Source organism: Metopolophium dirhodum, chromosome 5 (genome assembly GCF_019925205.1).
Source record: "Metopolophium dirhodum isolate CAU chromosome 5, ASM1992520v1, whole genome shotgun sequence".
Lineage (NCBI taxonomy): Eukaryota > Metazoa > Arthropoda > Insecta > Hemiptera > Aphididae > Metopolophium > Metopolophium dirhodum.
In genome coordinates this window covers 19,107,781-19,129,583 of record NC_083564.1, presented here as the reverse complement: position 1 = coordinate 19,129,583, position 21,803 = coordinate 19,107,781, and the positions used below count along the sequence as shown (strand labels likewise).

Below are 21,803 nucleotides of genomic sequence, written 5' to 3'. Positions count from 1 at the left end.
AATTATAAAAAAACATTTGTATCAAACATTTACAAAAAGAAAAATAAACAATTCAAGTATTGTCATAAATTATAAATAAAAATGTTCATATAATCATATTAATATCAACAATAAGACCATTATATATGCTGATCAGTTAATAAAATTTGGTGGTCTATCAACAACTAATCCACCAAAAATGTGACAACCACTTCTCGAATATCTCTCCATGGTCCAAGTATTGGTTTTAGGGTTGTAAATTTCTATATTATCATTCATAGATCCAAATGCAGATTCTCCGCCAATAACATACAATAAACCATCTAAAACAGCTACTCCTATAATAACAAACAGTAATTCAAATTCAATACATTTTTACAAAGGTTGTCCTAAAAATATAACTGTTACCAGGACAAAATCGACATATTTCCATATCAGCTACAGAAGACCAAACTCCATCACTCGGTCTATAAATCTCAACACTTTTAAGATGTATTTCAGCATAGCCACCAATAGCATACAGAACACCGTCCAAAACTCCTACACCAACACCTTGACGGCCTACGGACATCTCTGCAACTGGTGTCCATGTATCAAGTGTGGGATCATAATATTCCACAGATTTCAAACACACATTATCAGCACCTCCAACCTACACAATTTGATGAAATTAAATGAAATACAAATTATAAATAAATAATATAATATAATTATTCACCGCGTATAATAAATTATTGAGTACACCAACACCAAAATCACATCTTCCAGTAGACATACTAGCTACCAATCTCCATTTTTGAATACTGACATCAAACACCTCTACACTATTTAATGCATTTTTGACATCTCCACCACCAACCTAGAATTACAAAACAATATAAATTTATAATATAAAATAAGTAAAATACTGATTTTACTTACTGCATATATACAATCATTCAATACAGCAACTCCTAATCGTTGCCGTTTTACTACCATGTTGGCCATTGGAACCCAAGATGGAGATCGTAAAGATACATCAAGCATACTAACAGATTGTGAACACAAATTATTCACATCTCCTACAGCAAAAACAAATTGATCTCTATTTACGCCTAGACCAGCTAACTGACGACAATCATTTATCCCTGGTGCTTTCTCACGTAGTTTGGTTGCTGGGTCATACCATTCTGTATAACACTTTGGCGATGTATCAGACCGGTTGAACATTAAAATAACCTGATATAGTTAAGAGGATATAATAATAGTGATGATAAATTTAACAAAACAGAATCATACTTTTCGTGAATCACCAAACTGCCTGGGTGTACAACGAATTGTTTGTGGAATGGTGAAATGCTGAACTGATTTTTGTAGATTAAAATGGAATGCTTCAATTACATATTCGTTACCTTAAAACATAATAATAAATAATGAAATAAATAAATTCATAATGAAGGCATGTTTATGAAAATAACAAACATTTAGGATTATTCTTTAGGAGAGGTTCGTTTACTATATTTATAAATATATCAGGCCTAGATGCTATCATTGGCAAACGTACGTGTTCCATTAATTCTGTCAAAAAATCTTTTCTCTGGTCTAAATCCTGTTTTACCCATTTAATAACACTTTCAAATACCTACAAAAACAAATACAAATAGTTAAATTTAAATTTAAATATCTCAAAACGATAATATTTAATAGCATTAGATTTTCTATCTATTTATTCCCAAATTATCAGTTATTTGTTAAACCACCCATTAATGTATGATTGGATTCCAAAACATATTATAGATCTTGGTTTAATTTTTTTTTTAATAAGCTAAGGAATATTTTTATGGCATTAAATCTATTCTTATAAATTTCAATACTTTGATAAATTTCTACGAGTGTATTATTATTAAAATATTTGTAATAATTTTTATAGGTGGTTTTATTATGTATTATTTGTTATTTATAAACCCAATATAAGCATGTGAATGGGTGCAACAGAAGATTCATGTTTGGGCTGATTGTTTAGTCTATTGGATGTGTTATACAAGTTATAGCCACCTGGTCATTATTTAATATGAATAAAATGGATCAGAAACAAATTTTTCATTAGAAAATTGATACTTTGTACAATTATACCTTGATTACAACAAATATGTACCTAGTAAAAATTACGTGATTTTTGCCAATTGTGAAAAATGTGATTGTTTATTCTATTTATCTGTGGTTAGTCTTCACATTCCCATGGCTACAGATTTTTGTTTATTGTGCTTAATTGTGTGAAACAGATATATTATTCAGCTGTGGAAATATGATTGATGATAATCGGTAAAAAACGGCAGATAAAAATCTTCACGATAAAAACAAAAAGGTAAGACAATAAAATTATAATTTTAAAGGTACATAACAACAATTGTAATTGATATCAGCATTATATTATAAAATATTCCCAATTATTTGTTTCATATTGGTTTGGTTGCCAATAACAACGGAAGTTAGTATGATAATTTTCACATTATTGTGAAAAAAAACTGAATTTGTGATATTTATTTACAAGAATATTTAAGTGAAGCCATCAAATATAGACATACCAAATTTCTTAACAGCTTTAGCATATACTATACTAGAGAATATGTGAGTGCTGTAAATTTTACCAGGTAAATTATTTTTTAACCAAAAAAATTTTGTTTGGTGCCTCTAATCAATTGCAATCAAAAATGCCTATCCCAAATTGTAAAGAGATATCACTTTTATCAACTGATAATAAATAAAAATACAATATTTATTGTATAATTAATAAAATATGTGTTAAGTATTTTTACCCATGTTGTCTTTTAGTTTTTCTCTATGTTGTTTTATTCCTAGATTCAAAGTTAATAGAGATTTAATACTCACAGATATACATAAACATTTAAAGCTGTAAAGCATAGCAGTAAAGCTAATTTTTGTAGAACTGCGCAATACCTATACTCATCTATCAATAATTATTAATATAATTAATTCACAGGAAAACGACATTTTTTTGTGGACGACTGTTCAAGAATAGTCAATTACAACCAATGCATAGTAAAATATTATAATTATATGTTAGCTCTTTGTGTTCAGTTGACTTTCTATACAACAATAAATTACTAATATTGCAGTTTGCTTACTTTTTCTTCATATGGAACAGCAAGGTCATTACAAGAGATAATTTTAACCACATCTTCAAAAGATAAAGATAGGAACTCATCACTTTTAACCACTTCCCTGAAAATATTTGTTATTATATAGATAATTTATTACTGAATAATATAAAGAATAACATTTTTTAAACCGTACAGAAACTCTTTTTTTATTAATGCTTCAGAACTTGATAACAATTTTGTACAGTTATGTAAGTCAGCAAACGCTCTGATACCAAGACAATTCGATGCATCCAGTTGTTTTTGTAAAAACTCAGCACATGCAGCTTTTACAAAATCTAACTGTAAGATGTTTGCAGCTGGTAACAAAACCTTGAAAATCATCAATAATACATTTAAAACAATTTTATATTAGTCTATAACAAATCATTTTTTATTAATTCATTATACCTGTACATTTTCATTTGTCATTATCAATTCACCAGTATAAATATAATCTAGCAATATTTGTAGTATGGTGGAATCTAATTCTCTTATACTAACAAGATCTTTATTGATTCCATCAAAATTATTAAACATTGCTTCGAAATATGGACTAGCTACCATCAGAACATTTTTATGTCCGAATACTATACTACCGTCATCTGTTTTTAATCTAATATCACATAAAACTTCATTTCTAAAAACAAAAATGTTTTAGGTACTAATTTTTATTCTGAAAGAAGCTAAAATTATTGACACCATACTTGCGTAGAGACTGTAAGCCTTCTAGTATTCTATCAGAGTGAAAGCTATTTCTAAAATGTTTTGGTTCACATTCATTTGATTCCAAAACTTGCTTTACATTATTTTCACAAGATGATGCCTGAATGGTATCCATTTCTTCTACAGACATATAACACCATTGAAAATATTTTAAAAATAATTATATTTTTAATATCATCATTGAGTCAAAACTTAATACTAAAAATTAAGTACCTATGATGGGGTAAAAACCAACAAAATACTGATGTTAAGAAATTATCAATTTATTACCTAGGTTGTTAGATTTATTAAAAATAAAGTATTCTAATTCTAATATTCTAACAGAGTTAAAGTTATTTCTGAAATGTGTTGGGTATTTTCATTAGATTTCAAAACTGGCATTATATAATTTTCACATGATGAAGTCTGTATGGCATCCAATTCTTTTACTGACGTTACACATTTAAAATTTTAAAAATTGTAAAACATTTTCATATGATCATTTCTACTTAATACTAAATTTAAGTAGTAGTGGAGACCAATCAAATACTTCTGTTAAAATATTACTAAATTATAAGAAATATAAATAATTTTTGAAATAATTAATAATAAGCAATTATTGATGTTCATTGTTCCTAGATTGTAGATAATATTTTTAACTCTTTAGTTTTTGGCTCTAAAATGTGTACAGATCATTATAAAATGATTTCCAGGCAACCAATTACAATTATATAATATGTATTCTATATTTAGCTAATGTATATATCTGTTGTAGCAAGTGTTCGATGAAATCAAAAATAAAAACAAGAAATTATTTAAATAATAAAAAAAAATTGCAATAGGTATACTGATTCTATATTATACTTAAAATTCATTTTGGGGCTTTCATTCAATTTTATTTTTATCAGAACAAAGGTGCCTTTCAAAAAGTAATTGATAATAAAGTAAACGATTGCCCTAAAATTTATTATTTGTCGCTTCTAATGTCACATCATGAATGTCAATATTATTATAAGTTTGAATGACGTGGCATATTTTTAATGTTAGTAAAATATTAACTTGTGTCTCGACCAGTGGTTTTCAAACTTATATTAAATACTTCAAACAATTTTCAAGGGACACGGACCTTTTTTTTTGCACTAAATAATTAGACGAACAATATTATTTTGAATTGTAATTATATACATTTAATTAGAAATGTGTGCTTGATGTGTGAACAAATTTTAATTAATTTAATTTTTATTCTTAGACAAATAGTTGACATTTTTCAGAAGACTTGACACATAATGAATGCTCACCAGTTTGAAAATCACTGGTCTAGACGCTCAACCATATTAGGTAAGACAACATATGCTTGATCATGGTCGGACGTCTACACAGTGAAAATATAAAATATTATTGAATTTAATTAAATTTATAGAATGTTATGTATTTTCTTACTGTTTTATTGTAGATGGATTCAAATCACCGTAATAATGGAAAATACTGCAGAAAAATAGGTATGGTATTAAAATATAGGCCTATAAATTATAATCAATGTAACACTGTGAATTAAAATTTATATATTCAATATATTTTATCACACAAATTATAAAATAACCACCTGATGTAACTGATGTCGAATCTCAATGAACAGTGAACACAGACTATTAGTATTGAATGTGCAGTTTGCGGTGTGCCGTTTTGCATGTATGTCGATGAGTGATTGAATGGTGGGTACTTTCTACCTACTATTAACGACTATAAATTTAATTACCAATATTGCCAATATTAAAAAAAAATTTAATTTCTACTCAAATATCCCGCCTTAATTCGAAATACTGCTTGGTTAAAATCATGAAGATTTAGATTCTCTGGTTATAACAATAAATCACCTAAATAACTAATTCAATAATTTATACGAAAAATCTGTGCTAAAAATAAACAAATTATGTATGGTTTCTTCTGTTATTTTCTATCTATTATGGTGGAATGCATGATATCATAATAGTATATTGTGGCAAAGGCGGGAAGTAAGCCACCTCAGATCATATACAATATGATTGTATATGATCTAAGTGAGCCACACATACTATTTTTTGTTACGCCCCTGCGTTCATGGAAAATGTTATGCAGGGATCTATGCAATAATTATAGACTATTCTACAAAAACAATTTCATGGAAACAATTTCATATTTTATTATTGTAACTGATAAGATTATTATACAAATTGCGTGAAATAAACTTACAAACGCATTGTTCGACGCACTTATCTAGGAACAGTGCAAATTAAATATTATGTTTAAATGTTTATGCGTCATGCAATGAGGTTATACTATACATTTAAGATGTAACCAAAAGTTTATGTTTTGTAAGGACCGTGGTAGGTATACATTTTAGTTTCTGGTTGTGCAGGGGATACGCGCCCGGCGGCCGGCACTTTTGGGGATTTCCTCTTTTCCGCCCGGCACTTTGGGGATTTCCACTTTACCGCCCGCTGGACGGAAAAAGGACGCTTTCAAACGCTTCAACCGTGGTCGAAAACCAAACTTTCGGTGCAGGCGTGACAAAAAATATTTGGACATTTAATCTCTCATATGCTCATTTTTCTCCAAATATATTTGGTATTTGAAGGGTTTTGTTTTATATACCAACCATTATAAAATTACTTCATGCAAGATTTGTATCTGGTTGGGCATGTTCTGAACTAAGTCATCTTGAATGCCTTGACAAATTAGCCACAAATGTAAAAATAATATTACAATTATTAGTGTAAAAAATACTTTTATTTCTATAAAACAGTATGGTGAATGTAATTTACTCTATCCATTTAAAAGTACAAGTATTTTCGTAGGTAAAATTATATGTTTATTTATAACAAATATTAATAATTTATTAAGAGAAAGCAAGGTTGGAATTAAAATCAAAATGATTGAATTAATAAATTATAGCTTAAAACCAAAAATATTTTTTTTAAATTGTAAGTTTTTATTACCTAGTAGATAATATATTAAATGTAAGTATTAACTCTTCTATGTATAAAAATAAATCAAGCAGGTATAAGTTCGATGTACTTACCTATAATTGTTGTGCAATTGTCAAACCATACTTTTATATATTATCTTCTTATTATAGGTACCAAAAATAATTTTACCATATAAACTCAACGCTAGAATGTATGTTTTTTGTCACGAGTTTTATTAGTATATAATATATTCAATTTTTAAATGTAAGTATTAATTTATTCTTCTTAGCATAAAAATAAATCAAGTAGGTATAAGTTCGATATACTTACCTATAATAATTGTTGCACATTTGTCAAACAATACTATTATATATTATCTTCTTATTACAAAGCTGGGCAAGTTAGTCACTTTTTTTTAACTAGTTAAAGTTAAGTTACTTTGATATGAAAAGTAACTAAGTTAGAATATAAGTTAGTTTTTGAAATTTACCAAATTAATACTTAGATAACTTAGATAGGAGTTAGCTTGGTGTAAATAGTAACTTAAATGTGAATAGAGTTAGAAATTAGTTTTTTTTTAGTTGAATATATTAATTTAAAAGAACCATTTTTTCAAATGTAATATGTTACATAAATTAATTATTAAGTATGTAACTAAATTGAATTATTTGTCATGAATGAAAAATTTTTGGAATTCAAAATGTTTTTAAATTATTCTGATTTAGTTTATTTACCTATATTATTATTTGAGCTTTATAAATTATGTACCTACTCATCATAATATGTGCCTCCCTTGTTTCCCCGTGAAAACCGCCACTGCTCCTATATAAAAATGTAATTTAAATTAAATATATTTTTACAAAGGTTATAAATATAATTGTTACCAGGACAATCGGCATACCAGCTACGAAAGACCAAACTCCAGCACTCGGTCTATAAACTTTAACACTTACGCATTAAATTATTATTATTTTTATTATCATTATGAGTAAATCTTTTTTCTTTATTTTAGTAGACCAATACCGAAGATTATTCCTTTTTTTGACGCGTAATAATTGTGATGTGTTATATATTATAATTATTTATTTTTGACTATAGATATTACGTTAATATTAACGTTGTTATATTTTTTGAATTTTATGAACTTAATTTATGATATAATTTGTTTTTTGTTTCATGTATATATTATAATATATTAAATAAGTTTTAGTATTGTAAGTAAATCATTAAAGATATTATAGGACAATATTATTGTTAATTTCTTTAATTCCAACAATACAAAATATTTGTTTTGCGCAATCGTTGTTGCGTTTGTTCAAATATTAAAGGTAAAAGGTACGTAAACGTGTTAGGTTTTCTCAAATATAAAAAGGCAAAAAGTGCGCAATCGTGTTACGCCCTTTATAAACACGTGATCTACAATAGTTGTATACTAATATACTTTATCTCCAAACCAATTTATATCAATTACTTATATTGTTTTGATTATTCTATGATTATTATCGTAGTATACGCGATTACGAATTTATACGTAATACATGTACTTGTTATCGAATAATAAATATAGATAACTAAATAAATAAAATAAGATTTTAATTGAATTTTTATAATGATCGACCAGATTTTTTAATATTATAATATGACAAAATAAAATAATTAAAATATCAATAATAAAAAATAAAGTAATTAACATTTTTGGGATACTATTAAGAGCCAACCTCCTCGCGGGGTCTCCTGGGTAACACTAACAGTCTCTAAAAATAAAATGTAAAAATATATAAGTAAAAATGTGCACCTAAACGTTGGTACCTAAACGTACTATTTATTTAAAAATATTACGTCACCCAAACGTTGTATTGATATTTGGGGCCTGAAAAATTTTTGGGGCTCCGATTTTCAAGACCAGCATCTTTTCTCATAGATAAGGGAATCGTTTTGTTACTTTTAGGAGGTCATAATTCAAAATTCCAAGCAGGTTTGGAAAGCGTCAAGTAACACAAAAATAAATCAAAAAAATTGGTATTTTTTACGCAAAACCAATTTATGAAAAATTGACTTTGTTTTTTTGGTGTAACACAAAAAAAAATAACCGTATAGACCCTTGAATCACATTATATTTATTATAGCGTTTTCCATAAATGGTAAAAATTTTGAAATATGTCAAATCTTTTATATTTAGTTATAGACTTATACCTTTGAGAAATTTTTTGAATTTTGTAAATTTTTTTTAAATTTTTCATGATAAAATCTTTTTTCCATAGTAAAAATACTTGACAATTTAATGCAAGGTTCTTTTTGAGTTTCATTAATATAAGTTCAAAAATATTAGAGATGCATAAACACGATTATTTTTGATATGCATTCAAAGTTAAAATTTTAAAATTTTCAAACTATTTTTCAGTTGGAAATTCATAAGAATTTTCTTTTCAAAGTTAACATTAGAAATTTCGATATATGACTCTTCACAACTGTTCCTACATTAAACAAAAAAAATTATGAGCGTTTCAATTTAAAATTTTTATGGTATTGGATATTCATCTTTAAATTAACGAATTTTCATCAATCAATTTTTAATATTTTATAGTAATTCAAAAACGAATAATACTAGATACTTGAAATTTTCACCAAATGTTAAAATTACTATATTTTCCAAGTATGGTAATATTTTCAAACAATTTTGAGTCTCTTTGAACTACCGAATAAGAAAACATAAGAAATTTTGTAAATTTTTTTTCAGTTTAAAAATTCGTGAAAGTTTTTCTTTTCATACATATGATTAAAAATTTTAATAGAAAATATCAGAGAAGTATTCCTACCTATAACAAAAAAAAGTGTACTTAAACGAAACGAATTAATTTTTGATAAGCTTTTGAACTTATACATTTTACGATATTTAATATTTATAGTGGTAAATTATTGATCGATCATTGATATTTTATTGTACTTCCAAAACAAATAGCCGTAGACTCATGAAATATTCACCAAATTGTTATATTTGCATTTTCCATACATGGTAAAATTTTCAAACTATTTAGGCGTTAGTCCATGATAGTTTTTTTAAATTTTGTAAACTATTTTTCGGTTAGAAATTCATAAAAGTTTTTCTTTTCTAGCTAACATAAGAGATTTTAATAGAAGGTTCCCAATAATAGTAATGTTATTCTATATCTATCAAAAAATGATATATTTTAGATATTTGTAAAAAATTGTTCAACTTTTAAATTTGTTTTTCATCCCAAATACTCAATTTGGATTCCGATCATATCATTCGACAATCCACCAAATACATAGAATTACTGACAAAATATCATCATCATTCGAAAAAAAAGAACACTGCCCCGGTGTATTCCTAGATATTGCACAAGCATTTGATCGCGTCTGGCACGACGGGTTATTGTTCAAATTAAAATCGTTTTTACCTGCTCCGTATTTCCTCATCCTAAAATCTTACCTTGAAGACCGATATTTCACTGTTAAATTTAACAATTCCTACTCTGCGTACCATAAAATCAAAGCGGGAGTACCCCAGGGAAGTGACCTATCACCTATACTCTATAATATCTACACATCAGATATGCCCAAAACAAACCATACTATCCTAGCGACATATGCAGATGATACCGCTATACTAGCATCAAACAAAGACCCAAACATAGCCATCCACGATATACAATACCACTTAAATTTAATCTCCAATTGGACTCAAAAATGGAAAATCAAAATAAACGAAAACAAATCATTTCAAATAAATTTTTCTCTGAAAAAAAACGAATGCCCACAACTTTTGCTCAATAATTCACCAATCACTATCCAAAATGTAACCAAATACCTCGGAGTTCATCTAGATAAAAGACTTACCTGGGCCCAACACACAAAACACAAAAGACAACAATCAAACACACGTCTACATCTCCTACGTCCATTATTGTCTCCTTCAATGAATTTAAAAAACAAAATATTAATATACAAGACAATTATTACCCCCCTCTGGTCATATGGTATCCAAATTTGGGGCCAAGCCAAACCATCTAATATAAGACCCATTCAAGCTTTCCAGTCTATTTGTCTTAGACAAATAACTGGAGCCCCATGGTACATGACCAACGACGCACTACACAAAGACCTCCAAATACCAACAGTCAACGATATAGCAACTCGTCACTATAAAAAATTTCACTCCAAACTGCACTCAAACCAAAACCCTCTAATTTCCCGGATGTCCTCTATAACCATCCCCAACAATCCTCCGAGGAGGTTAAAAAGAAAATGGCCAAGAGACTCTCTTGCCTAACGGTTTCCATATTTTGAACATTTGAACCCATCAAATTAATAGGAGGTACTGTTGATGGACGGTTTTCCCCCCTCAAGTTATTCAATCATGCACTAATATTATTACCTATGTTATAAAATTTACTTATTGTACATACTGTATAGATTGTAAATATCCTAAATAAATAAAAAAAAAAAAAAAAATTTTAATATATAACTGTAAAAAAAAAAAAAAAATTTGTTTATTTATACAATTATGACACACGTGGATATGGTTTCTTCTCAAAATCGGTTATCGTGTACAATGATATAATTATTTTATCATTGAAGTCGAACTTAACACCATTCATTACAATTACCGACTTGTAACCTACTGTACCGCAGAGTGACACCCACTTACCCGATTTTTAAAAATATAATTTGATAAAATATTTTCACTAAAAAGTTCTGTTGAAAAATAATCAGTGTGCGTGGTATAATTAATTATAACATTATTTTATTTCACTTATAATTTGCTTTGTCGAGTTTAAACTTACTCACAAAAAATAACTATATGGTCCGTAAAATAATTTGAATTGTTACATTATTGTTAATATTTTATTAATCATTATATTATTAACATCTGTTAACCGGCGCTGTGTATATGCAATTTCACTACATTGACGTGTAGATGGTATCTCTGTTATCGCTAGTCGGTAAACGCATACATTATACGAATGTATTTTAGTTTCGACGACAGTAGTTGTAGCATACGATACAATTTTCAAAATCACAATTTAAACAATTCGTATAAATTAAAAATGTTAACTCAGAAAATGTATATGTTTTAGTTTTTAAATACTTTTTTATAATATTTTATTTTTATACTATTTTATTATAATTTTGTAATTTATTAATGTCCATTATGTTCTCAGGAACGGATTCCGAACAAGTGCCGCCCCAGGCCCTTTTAAATATGCCACCCCTACCCCAAGAAAAAAAAAATGTTGTAATTATTTCTAATACATTTATTTAATTTTAAAGAAATTAGGTCATTAGTGATTATAAACAAAACAAATAATTATAAATTCTGATCAGGCACTAGCAGTATAAATTTTTAATCTTATACGTCCTATGTTATCTATAACATTTACGACGAACTTTTTTAGACGCAAAATCGTCGATTATATCGTCATAATTTATACTTCGAGGCATCTCAGATTTTATGTGTAGTATTGATGTCGCGTTTAATCTATCTGACTCCAAAGTTGAACGAAGATGTGATTTTACTCTTTCCAATGCTGAAAACGACCGCTCTGCTGTACAATTTGTTGCGAACGTGCACAAATACATACGTAAACCAATAGTTACTAATGTCGATAAATGTGTACTTCCAAGGAGTCGACATGGTGCCAAGACACTGTACCAGTAGCATGGACGTAAATAGGGTCCTCAAACGCATAGGGCTTGAGCCCAAATGGTTTCAAGAACAAAAATATTGGGAGATTTATCTTTCTCCTGCTACTTACCTACACACAATTTCATCTATGATGCTGAACAAATCAAAACTAACACAAATTTAATGTAAATTATTTTTTTAAGTAATAAAAAAGAAAAAAATCAAAGAGTTACATACAGTCTTATAATTTATATATTATTATATTATATAAATTACATATTATAATATTATACATAATTCATTTCATTATAATTGCATCCTTCTTTCCTTTTCGGCAAACTCATTTAAAATGTGTTCATTATCAATTAGGTTAGATAACTCTCTTTCAATGTTTATAATACTTAAATTGGTAAATCTATCTATTGTTCCATTTATTGGACCTTAGATAAGTATTTATTCTTCTCATTGAGGAAAAAAATCTCTCACATGTTGCCGAGCTTATATAGGTATAGCTAATGCAACATGCATTAACTTATATTATATATTTGGATAAGTATCATATTAATATATTATGAAATAACAGACTTAAGTTGTTCATTTTGTTTTTTACTGTTGCCAACTTTTTGATTTTCGTAAACTTTTTTAGCGACTTTAGATTCACACTTGAGGACATCTTCTTCGATTTTTAGTGATATTTTTAATATTATAATGTAAATATTTAATAATTTGATTGTAACATTAACAAATAAAAATACAAGCTTTAGTGAAATTACTGACCATGCAGTGGTTTACGAAATAAGAATCCTTTTCATATTGCAAATCTAAAAATATATCAATTATGGCTGATATTTATAATTATGTTTTGACAACGCAGTGAAATTGTACCCGGTGACCCGGCAGTCGGTACCCAGCACTCGCGTCGCACACATCCGCGTGATAATAATATATATGTAAATTGATAGTTTGGGCGGTCGGCCGTTAATAATATAGCCATCAACTGATCATACGAAAACTTATCTACATATTATTATTACTTTTATTTTATTTTGTAGGTATTACCATAGGTTATAATTTATATAAATTTTATAAATTATTATTAATAAAGATAACCTAAATATTAAAATATTTTAGGGAGGGCTTGAGATGGCTCAGGGTGGGCTAAGCCCTCCTAGCCCCCCCCCCCCTATTTACGTCCATGACCAGTAGATTTCGAAAACACTAACCATGGTCGTGACTGTACTTCACCATTTATACGTGTTCTAACAAATAATGATTTATTTAAAAATCTATTTTTGTCTGGATACTCACGTTTAGAACATGTAAAATCAACATTTAAATTTTGATTTATTCCGTGTTTTGCCACATAATCGCGAGTTACATCATTAATAATCCCATTTAGCCGGATCATTATTATCAATATAAAATGTATCTGAATCCATATTATTTTAAAGCAGAAGGTAAATACGGCCCTGTATGTTATTTATGTGAATAATTTACAATTTTATATTTTTTATTATACAATTATTATGTAACATTGATGTATTTTCATTGCAATTGTAATATATATATTTATTTATACCTAAGCGGTACTGCGATATAAATATATGTTCATTGAAATTTTTACAAATTTTTAGTGCAATTTTGCATATTTTTAAAGAAATTAAATTCGGTCTTTACTTATAGGTCATAAATTGAAAAAGAGTGCCTTCCATTACCTATACATAGGCAAGTGGATTGCCTTGCCTATGCGTTCATAAATAATAATGACTGTAAATGTACTGCACTAATATTTTACACACACATTCCATGATTATATTGCATTATATTATATTGATGAATTGATCACAGCTAGGTCGCTAATTCTCACTGTAATTTCCAGTGTTTTTAAACTATGAAAAAATTCCCTATTGTAAAAACATTATGTAAAAACTGTAATTATTATGTTTTTTAATAAAAAAAAACCTAAATGATAATAAATAAAAAAAAAGTTACACAAAAATATAACTTATATTTTGTCATATATTACTATTCACTATATTAGGTGTAGTATTTTTTATAGATACTTGGACCAATTTTACAAATTATTTCTATTGATAGATCGACAGTAGGTACTTATAACCAACATTTTCAAATCATCTAATAATCATAGCTACTTAAAATATTACTATAATAGACATGGTATTACTTTAGTGGCTTAGTATACACGAACTAATATATAATTCAAAAACTAATCGTTATTCGAATTTTGGATAAACGAGATTCTTTACAAAAATCCCTTCAGTATAATTAAAAGTGTAAAGGGGAGGTTTCTAATTGAAAAACGGAATTTTATAATTTGTATTGTCACAGGTGATCCTAAAGTGGTATAAATAATCTCGAGTATACGAAAATATAGTCTTCAAATATAATATTTAAAAATTCCAAAAACCAATCATATTTTATTGTCAACATAAGTTATTACAATTCTAGTACATTATCCGTGCTTAAGCGTCGGCTTTTATTAAAAATCGAAAAATCGCCGACACTTAGGCACAGATAATGTTCTTACCTAAAAGTCTGATGATAGGTTAATTCATATTAATATCAAAACTAACAGCATACTATTGAAATTATCGAGCGAAAATTTGCTATGCGTTGTACGTGTGTAAGACGGAATTCAACGTTAAATTCAATATGATCTAATTTAAAAATAATTTTTTTCAAATTTTGTCGTTTGATGACACTAAAACGCGCGTTGTTTACAAATAGGTACCTAAATATTATGTTATTTCAATTTTTAACCTCTGATCATTTTTAAAGCTTGACAATAAACGTCAGACAAAATTTCTATCATGGTTCAACCCATATAGACCTTACCTGCCTATATCCTTAATTGTTCAAAATAGTATAATTTTTAATTGGCTTACCCCCCCCCCCCCACAAAAAAAAAAAATATATCCATTATTGATTCAGGTATAAGCCCCCTATGGGTTATTTTAAATAAATAGTTTTGTTAGCTCAATATTTATAAGCTCGATATTTGCAATTATTATAATATTATCAATAAATTAATCACTCCGCACGAAATCTAAAAAATAAAATGTATATTATACATTATATAAGATTTTGCTGATATACTACAATATAATAAACTTTATGGCTTATTTATTTGTAAATAATCAATTTAAATTATAAAAAAAACATTTGTATCAAACATTCACAAAAAGAATAAACAATTCAAATTTTGTCATAAATTATATATAAATATGTTCATATAATCATATAACTATCAACAATAAGACCATTATAAATGCTGATTAGTTAATAAAATCTGGTGGTCTATCAACAACTAATCCACCAAAAATGTGACAACCACTTCTCGAATATCTCTCCATGGTCCAAGTATTGGTTTTAGGGTTGTAAATTTCTATATTATCATTCATAGATCCAACTGCAGATTCTCCGCCAATAACATACAATAAACCATCTAAGACAGCTACTCCTGTAATAACAAACTGTAATTCAAATTCAATACATTTTTACAAAGGTTGTCCTAAAAAATATAATTGTTACCAGGACGAAAACGACATATTTCCATATCAGCTACAGAAGACCAAACTCCATCACTCGGTCTATAAATCTCAACACTTTTAAGATCCTTTCCATTATAGCCACCAATAGCATACAGAACACCGTCCAAAACTCCTACACCAACACCTTGACGGCATACGGACATCTCTGCAACTGGTGTCCATGTATCAAGTGTGGGATCATAATATTCCACAGATTTCAAACATCTATTTTTACCTGCAGCACCCCCAACCTACACAATTTAATTCAATGAAATGTATTACAAATTAAAAAAAAAAAATATAATTATTTACCGCATATAAATGATTATTGAGTACACCAACACCAAAATCGCGTCTTTCAGTAGACATACTAGCTACCAATCTCCATTTTTGAATACTGACATCAAACACCTCTACACAATTTAATGGATTGTCGAGATTTCCACCACCAACCTAGAATTACAAAACAATATAAATTTATAATATAAAATAAGTAAAATACTGATTTTACTTACTGCATATATACAATCATTCAATACAGCAACTCCTAATCGTTGCCGTTTTACTACCATGTTGGCCATTGGAACCCAAGATGGAGATCGTAAAGATACATCAAGCATACTAACAGATTGTGAACACAAATTATTCACACCTCCCACAACAAAAACAAATTGATCTCTAATTACGCCTAGACCAGCTAACTGACGACAATCATTTATCCCTGGTGCTTTCTCACGTAGTTTGGTTGCTGGGTCATACCATTCTGTATAACACTTTGGCGATGTATCAGACCGGTTGAACATTAAAATAACCTGATATAGTTAAGAGGATATAATAATAGTGATGATAAATTTAACAAAACAGAATCATACTTTTCGTGAATCACCAAACTGCCTGGGTGTACAACGAATTGTTTGTGGAATGGTGAAATGCTGAACTGATTTTTGTAGATTAAAATGGAATGCTTCAATTACATATTCGTTACCTTAAAACATAATAATAAATAATGAAATAAATAAATTCATAATGAAGGCATGTTTATGAAAATAACAAACATTTAGGATTATTCTTTAGGAGAGATTCGTTTACTATATTTATAAATATATCAGGCCTAGATGCTATCATTGGCAAACGTACATGTTCCATTAATTCTGTCAAAAAATCTTTTCTCTGGTCCAAATCCTGTTTTACCCATTTAATAACACTTTCAAATACCTACAAAAACAAAAACAAATAATTAAATTTAAATTGAAATATCTCAAAACGATAATATTTAATAGCATTGGATTTTCTATCTATTTATTCCCAAATTATCAGTTATTTGTTAAACCACCCATTAATGTAGACTGGATCCCAAAACATATTATAGATCTTGGTTTAATTTTTTTTTTAATAAGCTAAGGAATATTTTTATGGCATTAAATCTATTTTTATAAATTTCAATACTTTGATAAATTTCTACGAGTGTATTATTATTAAAATATTTGTAATAATTTTTATAGGTGGTTTTATTCTGTATTATTTGTTATTTATAAACCCAATATAAGCATGTGAATGGGTGCAACAGAAGATTCATGTTTGGGCTGATTGTTTAGTCTATTGGATGTGTTATACAAGTTATAGCCACCTGGTCATTATTTAATATGAATAAAATGGATCAGAAACAAAATTTTTCATTAGAAAATTGATACTTTGTACAATTATTATACCTTGATTACAACAAATATGTACCTAGTAAAAATTATGTGATTTTTGCCAATTGTGAAAAATGTGATTGTTTATTCTATTTTTTTCTGTTTATCTGTGGTTAGTCTTCACATTCCTATGGCTACAGATTATTGTTTATTTTGCTTAATTGTGTGAAACAGATATATTATTCAGCTGTGGAAATACGATTGATGATAATCGGTAAAAAACGGCAGATAAAAATCTTCACGACAAAAACAAAAAGGTAAGACAATAAAATTATAATTTTTAAGGTACATAACAACAACAATTGTAATTGATATCAGCGTTATATTATAAAATATTCCCAATTATTTGTTTCATATTGGTTTGGTTGCCAATAACAACGGAAGTTAGTATGATAATTTTCACATTATTGTGAAAAAAAACTGATTTTGTGATATTTATTTACAAGAATATTTAAGTGAAGCCATCAAATATAGACATACCAAATTTCTTAACAGCTTTAGCATATACTATACTAGAGAATATGTGAGTGCTGTAAATTTTACCAGGTAAATTAATTTTTACCCAAAAAAATTTTGTTTGGTGCCTCTAATCAATTGCAATCAAAAATGCCTATCCCAAATTGTAAAGAGATATCACTTTTATCAACTGATAATAAATAAAAATACAATAATTATTGTATAATTAATAAAATATGTGTTAAGTATTTTTACCCATGTTGTCTTTTAGTTTTTCTCTATGTTGTTTTATTCCTAGATTCAAAGTTAATAGAGATTTAATACTCACGGATATACATAAACATTTAAAGCTGTAAAGCATAGCAGTAAAGCTAATTTTTTTAGAACTGCGCAATACCTATACTCATTTATCAATAATTATTTATATAATTAATTCACAGGAAAACGACATTTTTTTGTGGACGACTATTCAAGAATAGTAAATTACAACCAATGTATAGTTAAATATTAGCTCTTTGTGTTCAGTTGACTTTCTATACAACAATTACTAATATTGCAGTTTGCTTACTTTTTCTTCATATGGAACAGCAAGGTCATTACAAGAGATAATTTTAACCACATCTTCAAAAGATAAAGATAGAAACTCATCACTTTTAACCATTTCCCTAAAAATATTTGTTATTATTAAAGACCGGATTTATATTCTCTTAAAATACCTTAAATATGATGCTAATATTCTCGAAAAAATCTTAAAATATTCTCATTATATTCTCTTAAAAATTTAAAAAATATGCTAAAATATGCAAAATATACAAAAAAAAAAAGCAAAATATGCAAAAACAATATATAAACATCATTATATTTACTTTAATATGCATTTAAAATTTTTTTTTTCAATTTTATATTAATAGTGAGTTAATTTTTAGGTATTTAAAGTTTCGTATTCTAATGGAATATTATTGCACTTTAGTAAGAGCTGGAAATGATAAAATAAGAAATTGTAAATGTTCAAAAAAATTTTTCTGGGTACCGTAATATTAAAATTAAAAATAAATACAAATTTTTTCTCACAATTTACGAAATATTCCAAAATATGCTAAATGAGTTAAATATTCTCTAACCCATAAAATATTCTCAAATATGCAAAAAAAACTTTTTTTTATGCATTCAGAATTGAACAAATCATCCACATTTTTTACTCTCATAAGACTGCATAGACCAGTAACGATATGTAAAAACATATAAATCCGGTCTTTAGTTATTATATAGATAATTTATTACTGAATAATATAAAGAATACAATTTTTTAAAACGTACAGAAACTCTTTTTTTATGAATGCTTCAGAACTTGATAACAATTCTGTACAGTTATGTAAGTCAGCAAATGCTCTGATACCAAGACAATTCGATGCATCCAGTTGTTTTTGTAAAAACTCAGCACATGCAGCTTTTACAAAATCTAACTGTAAGATGTTTGCAGCTGGTAACAAAACCTTGAAAATCATCAATAATACATTTAAAACAATTTTATATTAGTCTATAACAAATCATTTTTTATTAATTCATTATACCTGTACATTTTCATTTGTCATTATCAATTCACCAGTATAAATATAATCTAGCAATATTTGTAGTATGGTGGAATCTAATTCTCTTATACTAACAAGATCTTTATTGATTCCATCAAAATTATTAAACATTGCTTCGAAATATGGACTAGCTACCATTAGAACATTTTTATGTCCGAATACTATACTACCGTCATCTGTTTTAAATCTAATATCACATAAAACTTCATTTCTAAAAACAAAAATGTTTTAGGTACTAATTTTTATTCTGAAAGAAGCTAAAATTATTGACACCATACTTGCGTAGAGACTGTAAGCCTTCTAGTATTCTATCAGAGTGAAAGCTATTTCTAAAATGTTTTGGTTCACATTCATTTGATTCCAAAACTTGCTTTACATTATTTTCACAAGATGATGCCTGAATGGTATCCATTTCTTCTACAGACATATAAAACCATTGAAAATATTTTAAAAATAATTATATTTTTAATATCATCATTGAGTCAAAACTTAATACTAAAAATTAAGTACCTATGATGGGGTAAAAACCAACAAAATACTGATGTTAAGAAATTATCAATTTATTACCTAGGTTGTTAGATTTATTAAAAATAAAGTATTCTAATTCTAATATTCTAACAGAGTTAAAGTTATTTCTGAAATGTGTTGGGTATTTTCATTAGATTTCAAAACTGGCATTATATAATTTTCACATGATGAAGTCAGTATGGCATCCAATTCTTTTACTGACGTTACACATTTGAAATTTTAAAAATTGTTAAACATTTTCATATGATCATTTCTACTTAATACTAAATTTAAGTAGCAGTGGAGACCAATCAAATACTTCTGTTAAAAAATTACTAAGTTATAAGAAATATAAATAATTTTTGAAATAATTAGTAATAAGCAATTATTGATGTTCATTGTTCCTAGATTGTAGATAATATTTTCAACTCTTTAGTTTTTGGCTCCAAAATGTGTACAGATCATTATAAAATGATTTCCAGGCAACAAATTACAATTATATAATATTTATTCTATAATAAGCTAATGTATATATCTGTTGTAGCAAGTGTTCGATGAAATCAAAAATAAAAACAAGAAATTATTTAAATAATAAAAAAAAATTGCAATAGGTATACTGATTCTATATTATACTTAAAATTCATTTTGGGGCTTTCATTCAATTTTATTTTTATCAGAACAAAGGTGCCTTTCAAAAAGTAATTGATAATAAAGTAAACGATTGCCCTAAAATTTATTATTTGTCGCTTCTAATGTCACATCATGAATGTCAATATTATTATAAGCTTGAATGACGTGGCATATTTTTAATGTTAGTAAAATATTAACCTGTGTCTCGACCAGTGGTTTTCAAACTTATATTAAATACTTCAAACAATTTTCAAGGCACATGGACCTTTTTTTTTGCACTAAATAATTAGACGAACAATATTATTTTGAATTGTAATTATATACATTTAATTAGAAATGTGTGCTTGATGTGCGAACAAATTTTAATTAATTTTATTTTTATTCTTAGACAAATAGTCGACATTTTTCAGAAGACTTGACACATAATGAATGCTCGCGGCACACCAGTTTGAAAATCACTGGTCTAGACGCTCAACCATATTAGGTAAGACAACATATGCTTGATCATGGTCGGACGTCTACACAGTGAAAATATAAAATATTATTGAATTTAATTAAATTTATAGAATGTTATGTATTTTCTTACTGTTTTATTGTAGATGGATTCAAATCACCGTAATAATGGAAAATACTGCAGGAAAATAGGTATGGTATTAAAATATAGGCCTATAAATTATAATCAATGTAACACTGTGATTTAAAATTTATATATTCAATATATTTTATCACACAAATTATAAAATAACCACCTGATGTAACTGATGTTGAATCTCAATGAACAGTGCACATAGACTATTAGTATTGAATGTGCAGTTTGCGGTGTGCCGTTTTGCATGTATCTCGAAGAGTGATTGAATGGTGGGTACTTTCTACCTACTATTAACGACTATAAATTTAATTACTCGAAATTGAATAATAATGCATAAAAATAATATTAAGATAATTTAGTTACATTTGACAATA

The 21,803-nt window shown here is 27.4% G+C and overlaps 1 protein-coding gene across 1 annotated transcript; it reads right to left on the bottom strand.

Annotated features, from left to right (window-relative positions):
• Positions 1-69: 69 nt before the first annotated feature.
• LOC132945052 (kelch-like protein 2) lies at positions 70-20,130 on the bottom strand. Its single transcript, XM_061014666.1, has 21 exons — positions 19,982-20,130; positions 19,686-19,914; positions 19,432-19,607; positions 18,683-18,779; positions 17,020-17,179; positions 16,837-16,949; positions 16,480-16,776; positions 16,277-16,417; positions 15,966-16,215; positions 15,766-15,894; positions 14,669-14,674; positions 14,477-14,500; positions 3,528-3,625; positions 3,274-3,449; positions 3,105-3,201; positions 1,441-1,600; positions 1,258-1,370; positions 901-1,197; positions 698-838; positions 388-631; positions 70-317 (listed from the first exon to the last, which is right to left on the bottom strand). Exons 1-21 carry the CDS (start codon positions 20,128-20,130, stop codon positions 133-135), a joined length of 3,282 nt encoding a protein of 1,093 aa, XP_060870649.1. The 3' UTR covers positions 70-132.
• Between the last annotated feature and the right edge of the window lie 1,673 nt (positions 20,131-21,803).

Excerpts from the sequence above, each read along its gene's own strand:
- LOC132945052 (XM_061014666.1), bottom strand. The coding sequence starts at position 20,130 with ATGTCTGTAGAAGAAATGGATACCATTCAGGCATCATCTTGTGAAAAT. Across the intron at positions 17,180-18,682 it reads CTGTTCCATATGAAGAAAAA|GTATTTGAAAGTGTTATTAA; the intron begins GTAAGCAAACTG and ends TTGTTTTTGTAG. Across the intron at positions 16,418-16,479 it reads TGAATGATTGTATATATGCA|GTTGGTGGTGGAAATCTCGA; the intron begins GTAAGTAAAATC and ends TTGTAATTCTAG.